This window comes from Sardina pilchardus, chromosome 5 (assembly GCF_963854185.1).
Source record: "Sardina pilchardus chromosome 5, fSarPil1.1, whole genome shotgun sequence".
NCBI classification, from domain to species: domain Eukaryota; kingdom Metazoa; phylum Chordata; class Actinopteri; order Clupeiformes; family Clupeidae; genus Sardina; species Sardina pilchardus.
Genome location: NC_084998.1, coordinates 2,279,053 through 2,294,052, shown reverse-complemented (window position 1 = coordinate 2,294,052; position 15,000 = coordinate 2,279,053). Strand labels below are relative to the sequence as shown.

The window sequence follows — 15,000 nt, the reverse complement described above, 5'->3', positions numbered from 1 at the left end:
CTAGGAAGTGAACGCAGCAATGTAATGCAGCGGGCTGAATAAGTCCACTCTAGGAAGTGAACGCAGCAATGTAACGCAGTGGGCTGAATAAGTCCACTCTAGGAAGTGAACGCAGCAGGCAGGCTGAATAAAGTTCCTCCCAGTGTGTAAAGTCTCAGAGAATTTCATTTCTGAACAGCTGATGCAAAAGGTGAATAACTACCATTCAGATTCAGAGAGATGATTTGTTACATACAGTTACAGCAGCACAAGACTAGTACTGAGATGGGTGAGGTGCTCTCAATAGTAGAAGACAGAGTACTGTTCCTCCACCCAACAGAGTACTGTTCCTCCACCCAACAGAGTACTGTTCCTCCACCCAACAGAGTACTGTTCCTCCACCCAACCGAGTACAGTTCCTCCACCCAACAGAGTACTGTTCCTCCACCCAATAGAGAATACTGTTCCTCCACCCAACAGAGTACTGTTCCTCCACCCAACAGAGTACTGTTCCTCCACCCAACAGAGAGTACTGTTCCTCCACCCAACAGAGTACTGTTCCTCCACCTAACGGAGAAACAGTACTCTGTTAAGTGGAGTAAAGTACATGTAGGGTTCAGAGGTTCAGACCAAAGATTCCTGACGAGACGAGGCGAGACGAGACGAGCTGCAACGTTCTAAAACGTTCTTGCGACTGCGATTAAATATGTTCAATGCTCTGTGACGGCTTGCGACGGCTTGCAACTACGTGCAACTTCTAATTCACACCGCTGCATCTCAGTCTTGTCGCGTCGGGAATCTTTGGTGTAAATTGGGCTTAACAGCACTCTATTACGTGGAGTAACAGCACTCTATTACGTGGAGTAACAGCACTCTATTACGTGGAGTAACAGCACTCTATTACGTGGAGTAACAGCACTCTATTACGTGGAGTAACAGCACTCTATTACGTGGAGTAACAGCACTCTATTACGTGGAGTAACAGCACTCTGTTACGTGGAGTAACAGCACTCTATTACGTGGAGTAACAGCACTCTATTACGTGGAGTAACAGCACTCCATTACGTGGAGTAACAGTACTCTATCTAACAGAGTAGCGTTACTCCACAGATGACTACACTTAACAGAGTTCTCATATCAGGTAGTGCAATTTTGTACGGTGCAGAGGTCCTTAAATGATTTGAGAAGTGCACATCGATTGACTGAACTGATTTTGTGTCAGGCCGTTAGTGGGGACAGCCATTTAAATTCTGCTTTCACCGTGAACGCACATCTGGTCACAGATAAGACCACAGCATGGGGGTCGACGCCAAAACAGAGTTGAAGGAAAAAAATATGAAAAATAAGAGTGTGTGTGTGTGTGTGTGTGTGTGTGTGTGTGTGTGTGTTTGGTAAGAGAAGGGGAAAGATCATTTAAAGTTCATGAAGAACACGGCAGCATTATTGTCTCAGAAGAATACAGGCAGCAGCAGCGACCTTCCACACTGACAAAGGACTCATCGGTCCAGTGTGTTTGCTTGTGTGTGTGCGCGGGCGCGCGCGTGTGTGTGTGTGCATGTGTATTTGTTCGTGTGCGTGGTTGTGTATACACAAACGGTGTTTGTGTGCCTGTGTGTGTGTGTGTGCGTGTGTGTGTGTGTGAGATTGTGTATACACAAAGGGTGTGTGAGTGTGTGTGTGTGTGAGGATGACACAGACAAATGAGAGAGCAAGGAAACAGGAACAATACAGACAGAAACATGTGGAGAGCCAGTGAGAGAGCCAGTGAGAGAGAGAGTGAGAGAGTGAGAGAGAGAGAGAGAGAGAGAGAAAGAGAGTGAGAGTGAGAGAGAAAGTGGTAGAAATAAAGGAGCCCCAAAAGACTCAAGGTGCAAAGTTTACTGAACACCATCTCTCCTTTCTTTATATTAACCACCACTAGCACCACTTAACCAGCGCAGCATCAGGGGTTTATATTAACCACCACTTAACCAGCGCAGCATCAGGGGTTTATATTAACCACCACTAGCAGCACTTAACCAGCGCAGCATCAGGGGTTTATATTAACCACCACTAGCACCACTTAACCAGTGCAGCATCAGGGGTTTATATTAACCACCACTTAACCAGCGCAGCATCAGGGGTTTATATTAACCACCACTAGCACCACTTAACCAGCGCAGCATCAGGGGTTTATATTAACCACCACTAGCAGCACTTAACCAGTGCAGCATCAGGGGTTTATATTAACCACTAGCACCACTTAACCAGCGCAGCATCAGGGGTTTATATTAACCACCACTTAACCAGCGCAGCATCAGGGTTTATATTAACCACCACTAGCACCACTTAACCAGCGCAGCATCAGGGGTTTATATTAACCACCACTAGCACCACCTAACCAGCGCAGCATCAGGGGTTTATATTAACCACCACTTAACCAGCGCAGCATCAGGGGTTTATATTAACCACCACTTAACCAGCGCAGCATCAGGGGTTTATATTAACCACCACTTAACCAGCGCAGCATCAGGGGTTTATATTAACCACCACTAGCACCCCTTAACCAGTGCAGCATCAGGGGTTTATATTAACCACCACTTAACCAGCGCAGCATCAGGGGTTTATATTAACCACCACTAGCACCACTTAACCAGCGCAGCATCAGGGGTTTATATTAACCACCACTTAACCAGCGCAGCATCAGGGGTTTATATTAACCACCACTTAACCAGCGCAGCATCAGGGGTTTATATTAACCACCACTAGCACCACTTAACCAGCGCAGCATCAGGGGTTTATATTAACCACCACTTAACCAGCGCAGCATCAGGGGTTTATATTAACCACCACTAGCACCACTTAACCAGCGCAGCATCAGGGGTTTATATTAACCACCACTTAACCAGCGCAGCATCAGGGGTTTATATTAACCACCACTTAACCAGCGCAGCATCAGGGGTTTATATTAACCACCACTAGCACCACTTAACCAGCGCAGCATCAGGGGTTTATATATTAACCACCACTTAACCAGCGCAGCATCAGGGGTTTATATTAACCACCACTTAACCAGCGCAGCATCAGGGGTTTATATTAACCACCACTTAACCAACGCAGCATCAGGGGTTTATATTAACCACCACTTAACCAGCGCAGCATCAGGGGTTTATATTAACCACCACTAGCACCACTTAACCAGCGCAGCATCAGGGGTTTATATTAACCACCACTAGCACCACTTAACCAGCGCAGCATCAGGGGTTTATATTAACCACCACTTAACCAGCGCAGCATCAGGGGTTTATATTAACCACCACTAGCACCACTTAACCAGCGCAGCATCAGGGGTTTATATTAACCACCACTTAACCAGCGCAGCATCAGGGGTTTATATTAACCACCACTAGCACCACTTAACAAGCGCAGCATCAGGGGTTTATATTAACCACCACTAGCACCACTTAACCAGCGCAGCATCAGGAGTTTATATTAACCACCACTTAACCAGCGCAGCATCAGGGGTTTATATTAACCACTAGCACCACTTAACCAGCGCAGCATCAGGGGTTTATATTAACCACTAGCACCACTTAACCAGCGCAGCATCAGGGGTTTATATTAACCACCACTAGCACCACTTAACCAGCGCAGCATCAGGGGTTTATATTAACCACCACTTAACCAGCGCAGCATCAGGGGTTTATATTAACCACCACTTAACCAGCGCAGCATCAGGGGTTTATATTAACCACTAGCACCACTTAACCAGCGCAGCATCAGGGGTTTATATTAACCACCACTTAACCAGCGCAGCATCAGGGGTTTATATTAACCACCACTAGCACCACTTAACCAGCGCAGCATCAGGGGTTTATATTAACCACCACTAGCACCACTTAACCAGCGCAGCATCAGGGGTTTATATTAACCACCACTTAACCAGCGCAGCATCAGGGGTTTATATTAACCACCACTTAACCAGCGCAGCATCAGGGGTTTATATTAACCACTAGCACCACTTAACCAGCGCAGCATCAGGGGTTTATATTAACCACCACTAGCACCACTTAACCAGCGCAGCATCAGGGGCTTATATATTAACCACCACTTAACCAGCGCAGCATCAGGGGTTTATATTAACCACCACTAGCACCACTTAACCAGCGCAGCATCAGGGGTTTATATTAACCACCACTAGCAGCACTTAACCAGCGCAGCATCAGGGGTTTATATTAACCACCACTTAACCAGCGCAGCATCAGGGGTTTATATTAACCACCACTAGCACCACTTAACCAGTGCAGCATCAGGGGTTTATATTAACCACCACTTAACCAGCGCAGCATCAGGGGTTTATATTAACCACCACTTAACCAGTGCAGCATCAGGGGTTTATATTAACCACCACTAGCACCACTTAACCAGCGCAGCATCAGGGGTTTATATTAACCACCACTTAACCAGCGCAGCATCAGGGGTTTATATTAACCACTAGCACCACTTAACCAGCGCAGCATCAGGGGTTTATATTAACCACCACTTAACCAGCGCAGCATCAGGGGTTTATATTAACCACCACTAGCACCACTTAACCAGCGCAGCATCAGCTGATGAGTTAAAGGAGAATTCCGGTGTGATATTGACTTTAAATGTGTTGAAACATGATACCGAGTGTGAGCGATTGTCTCAGAGCTGATTTCGACCTGTCAGCTGTTCTCCGAAACCCGGCGGGAGCTTAGAAATAGTCAACCAGGTTTTTAACGTTTGTGCCTCGGGCATCGAACTGCCGTGCAAATAAATCACTGTTTTACACCATTAATGAGGCTCAAAGTAGCTCCACACTTTATTGGTAGACTTCTGAGGGCCCTGACATTTAAAACGAGACATCGAGAACTTTGAAAAAGCACTGGTTGTTTACTTACATGACTGTTTATTCAGGCAGTCACTTTCGAAAGTTTAGCGGTAGCAGCCATCTTGAATCTAGTCACGTGACTGATTCGTGACTGGTTCACGTAATCGCTATGTCTATGCGTGCACTAGTCATGAATCAGTCACGTGACTAAATTCAAGATGGCTGCGACCGGTAAACTTTCGAAAGTGACTGCCTGAATAAACAGTCATGTAAGTAAACAACCAGTGCTTTTTCAAAGTTCTCGATGTCTCGTTTTAAATGTCAGGGCCCTCAGAAGTCTACCAATAAAGTGTGGAGCTACTTTGAGCCTCATTAATGGTGTAAAACAGTGATTTATTTGCACGGCAGTTCGATGCCCGAGGCACAAACGTTAAAAACCTGGTTGACTATTTCTAAGCTCCCGCCGGGTTTCGGAGAACAGCTGACAGGTCGAAATCAGCTCTGAGACAATCGCTCACACTCGGTATCATGTTTCAACACATTTAAAGTCAATATCACACCGGAATTCTCCTTTAAGGCAAATTAAGCTAAAAAACAAATAGCTGCACAGTTCCCCTTCAGCCAGAGCCACATCAGGGCCTTCTCTTTACCACCACCACATTATCAATGGTTTTGATTGCACACACACACGCACACACACACACAAAAGAAATCAGCATCCTCGTCATGATCATTTCTGCTCACACTCTCACTGAGGTGATGCAGATAACGGCTCCAGGCCAGAGAGCACTGCAGACTGCAGATACTCCATCAACACACACACACACACACACACACACACACACACTGCAGTACCACTGACAGGAAACACACACACACACACTGCAGTACCACTGACGGGAAGGACACATACACACACATGCTGCAGTACCACTGACAGGAAAGACACACACACACACACAGCAGTACCACTTATAGTAAAAACACACACGCTGCAGTACCACTGACAGTAAAGACACAGACACAGACACAGACAGACAGACACACACACACACACACACCTATTCAAACATACACACAGAGAGGCAAACAAAACAGAAGTAGTCCACAGATGGAGGAAGAAATAGACAGACAGATAGACGAGCTGAAAAGAGTGAGAAGTAGCCATCTTTAAAGTCTGCACACACACACACACACACCAATATTCTGCACATTTCTCCATCTGTGTATTAGTCTAGACATGCACACCCACTCAGAGCCCAAACCCCCTGAACCCTCCAGCAGAGACGGCAGATTCCAATCTAGTGGAGAAAATTACAACACAGCAGAATTTCAAAATGTGTGAGTGTATCTGTGTGTGTGTGTGTGGTGTGTGTATGCATGGATATATGTGCGTATGCCGTGTGTGGTGTGTGTGCATGTGCGGTGTATGTATGCATGCATGTGTGTGTGCGTATGTGTGTATGCATGTGCGTGCGTGTGTGTGTGTGTGTGTGTGTGTGTGTGTGTGTGTGCATGTGCGTGCGTGTGCATGTGTGCTTGTGTGTGTGTGTATGCGTATGCCGTGTGTGGTGTGTGTGCGTGTGCGGTGTGTGTGTGTATGCATGTGCCTGTGTGTGCATGTGTGTGTGTGTGGTGTGTGTATGCATGGGCATGTGTGCGTATGCGGTGTGTGGTGTGTGTGTGGGTGTGTGTGTGTGTGTACGTGTGTGTATGCATGTACGTGTGTGTACAGTATGCATCTGCGTGCCTGTGCATGTGTGTGTGTGTATGTGTGTATGCATGTGCCTGTGTGTGCATGTGTGTGTGTGGTGTGTGTATGCATGGGCATGTGTTCGTATGCGGTGTGTGGGTGTGTGTGTGTGTATGTATGTGTGTGTATGCATGTACTTGTGTGTATGCATCTGCGTGCGTGTGTGTGTGTGTGTGTGTGTGTATGCATGTACTTGTGTGTATGCATCTGCGTGCGTGCGTGTGTGTGTGTGTGTGTGTGTGTGTGTGTGTGTGTGCGCGTGTGTGTGTGTGTGTGTGTGTGTGTGTGTGTGACTGCTGAAGCACTAGCCCCCTGCAGCACCGGTCCCTGCAGCTCTACTGAGCGCGTGTGTGTGTGTGTGTGTGTGTGTGTGTGTGTGTGTGTGTGCATCTGCGTGTGTGTATGTGTGTGTGTGTATGACTGCTGAAGCACGAGCCCCCTGCAGCACCGGTCCCTGCAGCTCTACTGAGTGCGTGTGTGTGTGTGTGTGTGTGTGTGTGTGTGTGTGTGTGTGTGCATCTGCGTGTGTGTATGTGTGTGTGTGTATGACTGCTGAAGCACGAGCCCCCTGCAGCACCGGTCCCTGCAGCTCTACTGAGTGCGTGTGTGTGTGTGTGTGCGTGTGTGTGTGTGTGTGTGTGTGTGCATGTGTGTGTGTGTGTGCGTGTGTGTGTGTGTGTGTGTGTGTGTGTGTGTGTGTGTGTGTGTGTGTGTGTGTGTGTGTGTGTATCACTGCTGAAGCACGAGCCCCCTGCAGCACCGGTCCCTGCAGCTCTACTGAGCGCGTGCAGAGGAGAGCAGTCAGGCCCTTACAGACCATAATAAGCTCCACTGGAGCAGCATCGACTCCATCGCCCTGGAGACAACATGCAAATGAGCAGGAAACACACTGACATGAGCAACCTCCTCCCACTAACCCGCTAGCACACTTAAACTTTTTCTCTCTCTCACACACACACACACACCCTCATTAATGCACACACACAAACAAAAACAAACATACACACAAACCCATATACAGTCACACACTCACACACACTCACACACACACACTTGCTGATCAGTGTGCTGATCAGTGTAATGGAGCTAAACATTCTCCGAGGTGGCTTTAAAATGTCACGGCATGCGTCGGTTATTTGTGTTGGCGTCACATGTAAAAATCTGGGGTCAAAGGGCAGGCAAGATGGCTGCCCAGTACGTCCATATTGCATGCCTACTACTCGCTAGCATACATTAATAACGTACTCAATTGACGGTTGAGTAGTAAGCTTAAACCGAAGTTAGTACTAACTATTCGGATGCAGCCATGGGGTGCCTCTCAACATCTCTCCTCGATGCTCGATCCTGGAGGGGCGTTCCCATTGATCTACAACTGGATCAAACTGGATAGACTATCCCATTGTTGGCGCCCCATCATTCATTATGTAGATCAGTGAGGATCGAGGCCCCAGGAGCGCGGGAGGACGTATAGAAGCCCGATGAGAGGCACTCATGATGAGCAGGGCTCAGGCAGAGCCCCTTTAGGGAGAGCCGGTCCACTTCCTATTAACTCCATTGTACCAGATTGTTCCTGCAATCTGTTGAAATTCCGCTAGGGGCGTTGCCGAGCAAGTGATAAATTAATTGTGGTCTATGGGGCTGAGCGGCTAGAACTCGTTTTTTTCACAGTTGACAACTTCATTTCTTAATGTACATTGTCGTAGTAGCTACCTGAGTATAGGTTTTCCACTGGAAATGAAATAAAAAGTCACTCATGTCCTTTCTGCTTTTTCCCTGTAACATGCTAGCATACAGCTCATGGATGCTCGCGACAATCGCGACCGATTACGACCGTCGTGAAGCTGAACCTTCTTTTAGGTCTATGGCCGTAAAGTGGTTCACTTGTGTCACGTGACATGAAAACTTTGAAAGGGTTTTTAGGAACAACAACAAATATTGAAAATTGCATTGGTCAGCTGATTGTCAAGTCAAGTTATCCTGCATTGCATGCATTAATGCAATTTCAGGAGAAAAAATTATATAAAGACAAATGGTATTGGGGGGTTCAGCTCCATTGCCACCCATTCATTCATCACTTGCTCGCGATCGCCCTCTAGTTGCAGTACCATGCGGAAGTATTTCGCTAGTGGTCCTTCTCCCCTTATTACCCCCCAGTCACACACGCTACAAGAGACAGCGACAAAGCGACAGGCTGCCGTTCATTTTCAATGGGAGTAGACTTTTGCCAGAGACAAGCGACAAGCTTGCCGCTGTCGCGAGCAAGGCGGGGCTAAAATAGACAAGCAGGCTATTTTATGCAAATGTTGAGCGAAGCGACAAAGCGACTGCCAATCGGAGTGAAGGCAGCGTGACGTTCCTTGTTTGAAAGTAAAGTTGAATTTTTTATCCAAGATGGCGGAGCTAACTAAACGAAGGCAGTATTTCTGTACTAACAAGTAAGTTCAGGGTTTGTTGCCTTATATTTTGCTACTTCTAGTGAGAAATATGAACTTTACAATCCAAAGAGCCAGGTTTTGTAACCAAAAAATATATCTGAAGGCATGTACGAGCTATCGGTCAGCCACCTAGCACGTAGCAATCGTTAGCCGTCAATCACTCGCGAATCACCTCCCCACTCAACGGCAAGTTTGTGGAGTTGTCGCTGTCTCTTGTAGCGTGTGTGACTGTAGGGTTAGACATTCTCTGGCTCAGGCCTGTGCACCACTCTCTCTCTCTCTGTCCCTCAGAGGCACTGGGGCCTGTGCTGAGGGGACACACTGACCCCTGCTGGCCAGGAGGCGCTACTGCTAGTGCTCTCTCTCACACACACACACACTCACACACACACACACACACACACACACACACACACACAGAGTGAGTGAGTATGTATGTGAGTGATTTCACATTTCACTACTTCCCCTCAGCCTGAAACACACACCCTGCTCTAAAACTAAAACTGCACCGTCAGGCAGGACTCACAGAAACCCCGGCTTCAGCACACTCTTCACACACACACACACACACACACACACACACAGAGAGAACTGAGGAGAAGCGAGAGCTTTGTCTTTGAAGGGTTCCTTTCATTCTCCCTGTGTTTCCTGCAGGGACAAACAGCAGCCTCAGAACAGCAGAACACACACACACACACACACACACACACACACACACACACACACACACACACACACACACACACACACACACACACACACACACACACACACACACAGGGACAAACAGCAGCAGCAGCAGAACAGAAGCCAGAGGGTGGGGATGAAAGAGGAGCCCACGGAACACGAGACGGACAAAGAACTCCGCAACTAGACACGGAACGTCAACTAGACACGGAACATCTTCAGAAAGAGGCTTTGGTACAGTCTACACACACCCAGTACAATGATGCTGTGTGTCTGTGTGCACAATCATAACAGCACATGTGTGTATGTATGTATGTACTGTATGTATCTTTGCACGTGTATGTATGTACAGTATGCATGTGTGTATATGCGTGTGTGTGTGTGTGTATGTGTGTGCCAGGTTTTCCATGATTGACTAAGTTTAGTGTGAGTCATTGTCTCAGGTTCATCTGTGTGTGTGTGTGTGTGTGTGTGCCTGCTTTGTCAGGTTAACCGAGTCGGCCGTGAATCGGTCTCGGGTGTGTGTGTGTGTGTGTGTGTGTGTGTGTGCATACCAGCTTTGCCAGGTTGACTGAGTCGGCCGTGAGGCGGTCGCAGAGGTGTGTGTGTGTGTGTGTGTGTGTGCACGTACCAGCTTTGCCAGGTTGACGGAGTCGGCCGTGAGGCGGTCTCGGAGGTGTGTGTGTGTGTGTGTGTGTGTGTGTGTGTGTGTGTGTGTGTGTGTGCGTACCAGCTTTGCCAGGTTGACGGAGTCGGCCGTGAGGCGGTCTCGGAGGTGGGGGTCCAGCTGCACGGCGGGGGCGATCTCCACCACCTTCTGGTGCCGCCGCTGGATGGAGCAGTCGCGCTCGTACAGGTGCACCACGTTCCCATACTTATCACCTGCGCACACACACACACACACACACACAGAGATCAGTTATGATCGTTTTCATTACATTCAAGTTGTTATGATGTTGTCCAATAATCATGTTGTCCAATAATCCACCCACAACTACTTAGGCTGGACAACACTCTGCATAGTTACTGCCTTTTTGCTTTGTAGGGCAGCACAGCTCATAGCTGTGGCTACAGTGCTCTGATTGGCTACAGCTCATAGCTGTGGCTACAGTGCTCTGATTGGCTACAGCTCATAGGTGTGGCTGCAGTGCTCTGATTGGCTACAGCTCATAGGTGTGTCTGCAGTGCTCTGATTGGCTACAGCTCATAGCTGTGGCTGCCATGGAGGTATTATAAGAACTGGAGAGAGGGACTAAGTCCCGCCCCCATTCATTTCAATGGCCGATGCTAGGCTAGCTACTTCAGCCAAAAAAGTTTGAAATTGGCCGCAGCCATCTTTGAGAAAATGGCGTTCCATGGGTGTCCATTTCCGTCACCAGCTAGAATGAGCCAATTAGGTTCCACGTTACAACGAGACAACATAGGTATATCGTTGATGAAGATTGGAGAGTGAGAGAAGGTGTTCGTGAACGCGCTCCTATCGTTACAGGCGCAAATGTATTTAATTATTTGAGTTGGGATGGTGGTGGAGAAGTTTGCCCCTTGTCTCGTAATCCTATAATGTGATATTCATATGTCATGATATAATAAACATGGCGAGTCAATATTGAGCAAGAATTCAGTTAGCATACACATAAATATGATCCTCACAGTAAATGCTTTGAACTGACTGTAGCCGTTATGTGCGCAATAGGCTGTCTACCCGACGAAAATGACTCTTAATAAGTAGACATGGGATGTAAGAAACGTGTGGATACCAGATATGCTATTTGTGCTGCACCCAGTGTGAATTTGCAGTTTAAATCTACATTTGTAGACAGACGAAATGAAGCCAACGCATATTATAGGCTTACCGGTAGAAGCGCGCATCCATGTGTTATGTTTCGAGCAGCATGCATTTTAAGTCTGCTGTCACTGTCGGAAACTTTTGCCGTTATCTACTGTAGGCTGTGACCCCCAACGCTGCCTTGTTATGAACTAGGCTACATGTCTGCACCTGAGCGTTTTAAAATAGTTTTCATAGCCTAGCCTACACGACAGCGAGTAGGTTAATAATTGGGTTTAGTTAGAGAATTTCTTCGCATTTCCTAGAATGTCTTATCATACCTTGCCAACGCATACATAGTCCAATGCAAATAATAGTAACCTATTAGAACGACATTTGCTTTTTTCTTTTATTCACAAAGCCTGGTATAATGATAATCCACAGGCATCAAGTATCGGTAACTTAATCCTAGTCGTCAGTCATTTTATTTATGTCTTCTAGAATGCGTTATCAACATGGACGCGCGAGGACGCTCGTGCCGAAATCGAAACTCGTGCATGAGCTGAGACAGCTCGTGCATGAGCTGTCTCGTGCATGCGCTGGTGCCGGATATGGTACAACCATGGAACGCCATTTTTTCAAAGATGTCGGCGGCCAAATGACATGCTAACTGGCTGAAGCTAACCCTCCAAATCCTGACCCCCTGGTGGCTGCAGTGCTCTGATTGGCTACAGCTCATAGCTGTGGCTGCAGTGCTCTGATTGGCTACAGCTCATAGGTGTGTCTGCAGTGCTCTGGTTCAGTAAAGGCTACAGCACATTCAGTAGGCGTGGATGCAGTGTTCTGATTGGTCTACAGCTCATTCAGTAGGTGTGGATGCAGTGCTCTGATTGGCTACAGCACATTCAGTAGCATGACACACCCCCTTTATGCAGAGGAAGTGATGCCTGTTTTGCGCCCATAGACATGAACTACGACGACGTATCTTGCTCCGCCTTAAGGATCTTTGGTAATGGCTACAGCTCATTCAGTAGGTGTGGCTGCAGTGCTTCATCACTAATCCGCCGCATAGTTCATCTTCTCCGAGGCTTGGCACAGGGTTTGTTTACTGATGCCACAGTGCCAACTAGAACTCATATCTTCCAAAACCCTTCATGCCAACCAAACCAACCAGTGCTCTGCCAAGTCCCTTCCACCTGTCAACAAACATTAAGACTCCCGAGCAAGCAGGCTGTGGGGGTTTATCTGTGGTGGGGGGTGTAGGGGCTGTGTGTCTGTGGTGGGGGGTGTGGGGGGTGATTATATGTGGTGGGGGGTACTCCAGGGGCCAGGAGAAAAGCAGTAGAACACCAACCCAGGATCTGGACTTCGATGTGACGCGGCTTCTCGATGAACTTCTCCACAAACAGAGCGCCATTTCCAAACGCAGCCAACGCCTCCGAGTACGCTCGCTGGTAGTTCTCCTCCAGCTCCTACACACACACACACACACACACACACACACACACACACACACACACACACACACACACACACACACACACACACACACACACACACACACACACACACACACACACACACACACACACACACACACACACACACACACACACACACACACACACACACACACACACACACACACACACACACACAGAGCAGTCAGATCATTACCGCAGTCAGATCACTACATTATTTAGATGGCTGAAGAGAAACAATCAAAGCAAAGGCTCTTCAGATCAAATGACTCAGAGTGCACACACACACACTTCATAAAATAACATAAATATACAGTATATGGCTTTGTATGACTGGTCTGGTCTGACCAACCTAATGCATTTCAAGAACAACACAAAATATCCATTGCAGAAATAAGTAAGGGAAAGTGGCCGACATGGTGGCAGGGTCACAGTGTTAAGTGCACGGTCAAGGGTGTGGTACGGCATTTATTTCTGTGAGCCGACCACCACTTACTCCACTGTTGCCACTTGGTTGGGGGATTCAACCAAGCAGTGGAATAACTAGAAATAAACTACTAAAAGTAATGTAAAAACGGTAACTAAAAGTAATCTAAAAACGGCAACTAATTGTAATCTTAAAACAGTAGTTAAACGTGATCTTATAATGGTAACTAAAAGTAATCTAAAAACGGTAACTAAACGTAATCTTAAAACAGTAACTAAATGTAATCTAACGGTAGTTAACATGATCTGATAACGGTAACTAAACAAAATCGTATAAAGGTAACTAAATGTAATCTAATAACGGTAACTAAACGTAATTTTATAACAGCAACTAAACGTAGTGTGTATGGCTAGACTGAAAGTGTGTGTATGGCTAGACTGAAAGTGTGTGTATGGCTAGACTGAGGTACTGTAGGTAGGTAGGTGTGTGTGTGTGTGTGTGTTTGTGTGTGAGGCTAGACTGTCAGAAGCTGGTAGTTGAGACATTCCCGGCTGAATGTAAGAGGCCCTCTCCCCCTGCTCACATCTCTCTCTTCCCAGGAATCAAGTCTGGCTGCTGCCTCTATCAAGATTCTTACAATATTATGGTCAACTTATCAACATAAACCCACAACCACAAAACTGCATATTTTTATCTACGCAAGCACTTAAATACTTAACCAGCACACCCACACACCCATTATCACAGGAACAGACACACACAGACTCTCACAAACTCGGACACACAGTCTCTCTCTCACACACACACACACACACACACACACACACAGCTGCCTGCAGAGGTGGTTCTAAAAGCAGAGGCGAGACTAAAGGCACTCAGACAGACAGGAGAGGCAGCAGACAGTACGAAAGCACTCCTGTGGCACTCTCTCACACACACACACACAAACACACACACACACACACAGGAGAGGCAGCAGACAGTACGAAAGCACTCCTGTGGCACTCTCTCACACACACACACACACACACACACACACACACACAGGAGAGGCAGCAGACAGTACGAAAGCACTCCTGTGGCACTCTCTCACACACACACACACACACGCACACACACACACACACACAGGAGAGGCAGCAGACAGTATGAAAGCACTCCTGTGGCACTCTCTCACACACACACACACACACACACACACACACACACAGGAGAGGCAGCAGACAGTACGAAAGCACTCCTGTGGCACTCTCTCACACACACACACACACACGCACACACACACACACACACAGGAGAGGCAGCAGACAGTATGAAAGCACTCCTGTGGCACTCTCTCACACACACACACACACACACACACACACACACACAGGAGAGGCAGCAGACAGTACGAAAGCACTCCTGTGGCACTCTCTCACACACACACACACACACACACACACACACACACAGGAGAGGCAGCAGACAGTACGAAAGCACTCCTGTGGCACTCTCTCACACACACACACACACACGCACACACACACACACACACAGGAGAGGCAGCAGACAGTATGAAAGCACTCCTGTGGCACTCTCTCACACACACACACACACACACACACACACACACACAGGAGAGGCAGCAGACAGTACG

General features: G+C 47.4%; 1 protein-coding gene across 1 annotated transcript in view; it reads right to left on the bottom strand.

Annotated features, from left to right (window-relative positions):
* Positions 1-15,000, bottom strand: part of pcxa (pyruvate carboxylase a) — a gene marked incomplete in the record, with an annotated part of 112,029 nt that overhangs the window by 73,666 nt on the left and 23,363 nt on the right. The window contains 2 exon segments of the mRNA XM_062535970.1: positions 10,419-10,570; positions 12,808-12,925. Of these exon segments, the coding sequence (XP_062391954.1) occupies positions 10,419-10,570; positions 12,808-12,925 (270 nt within the window).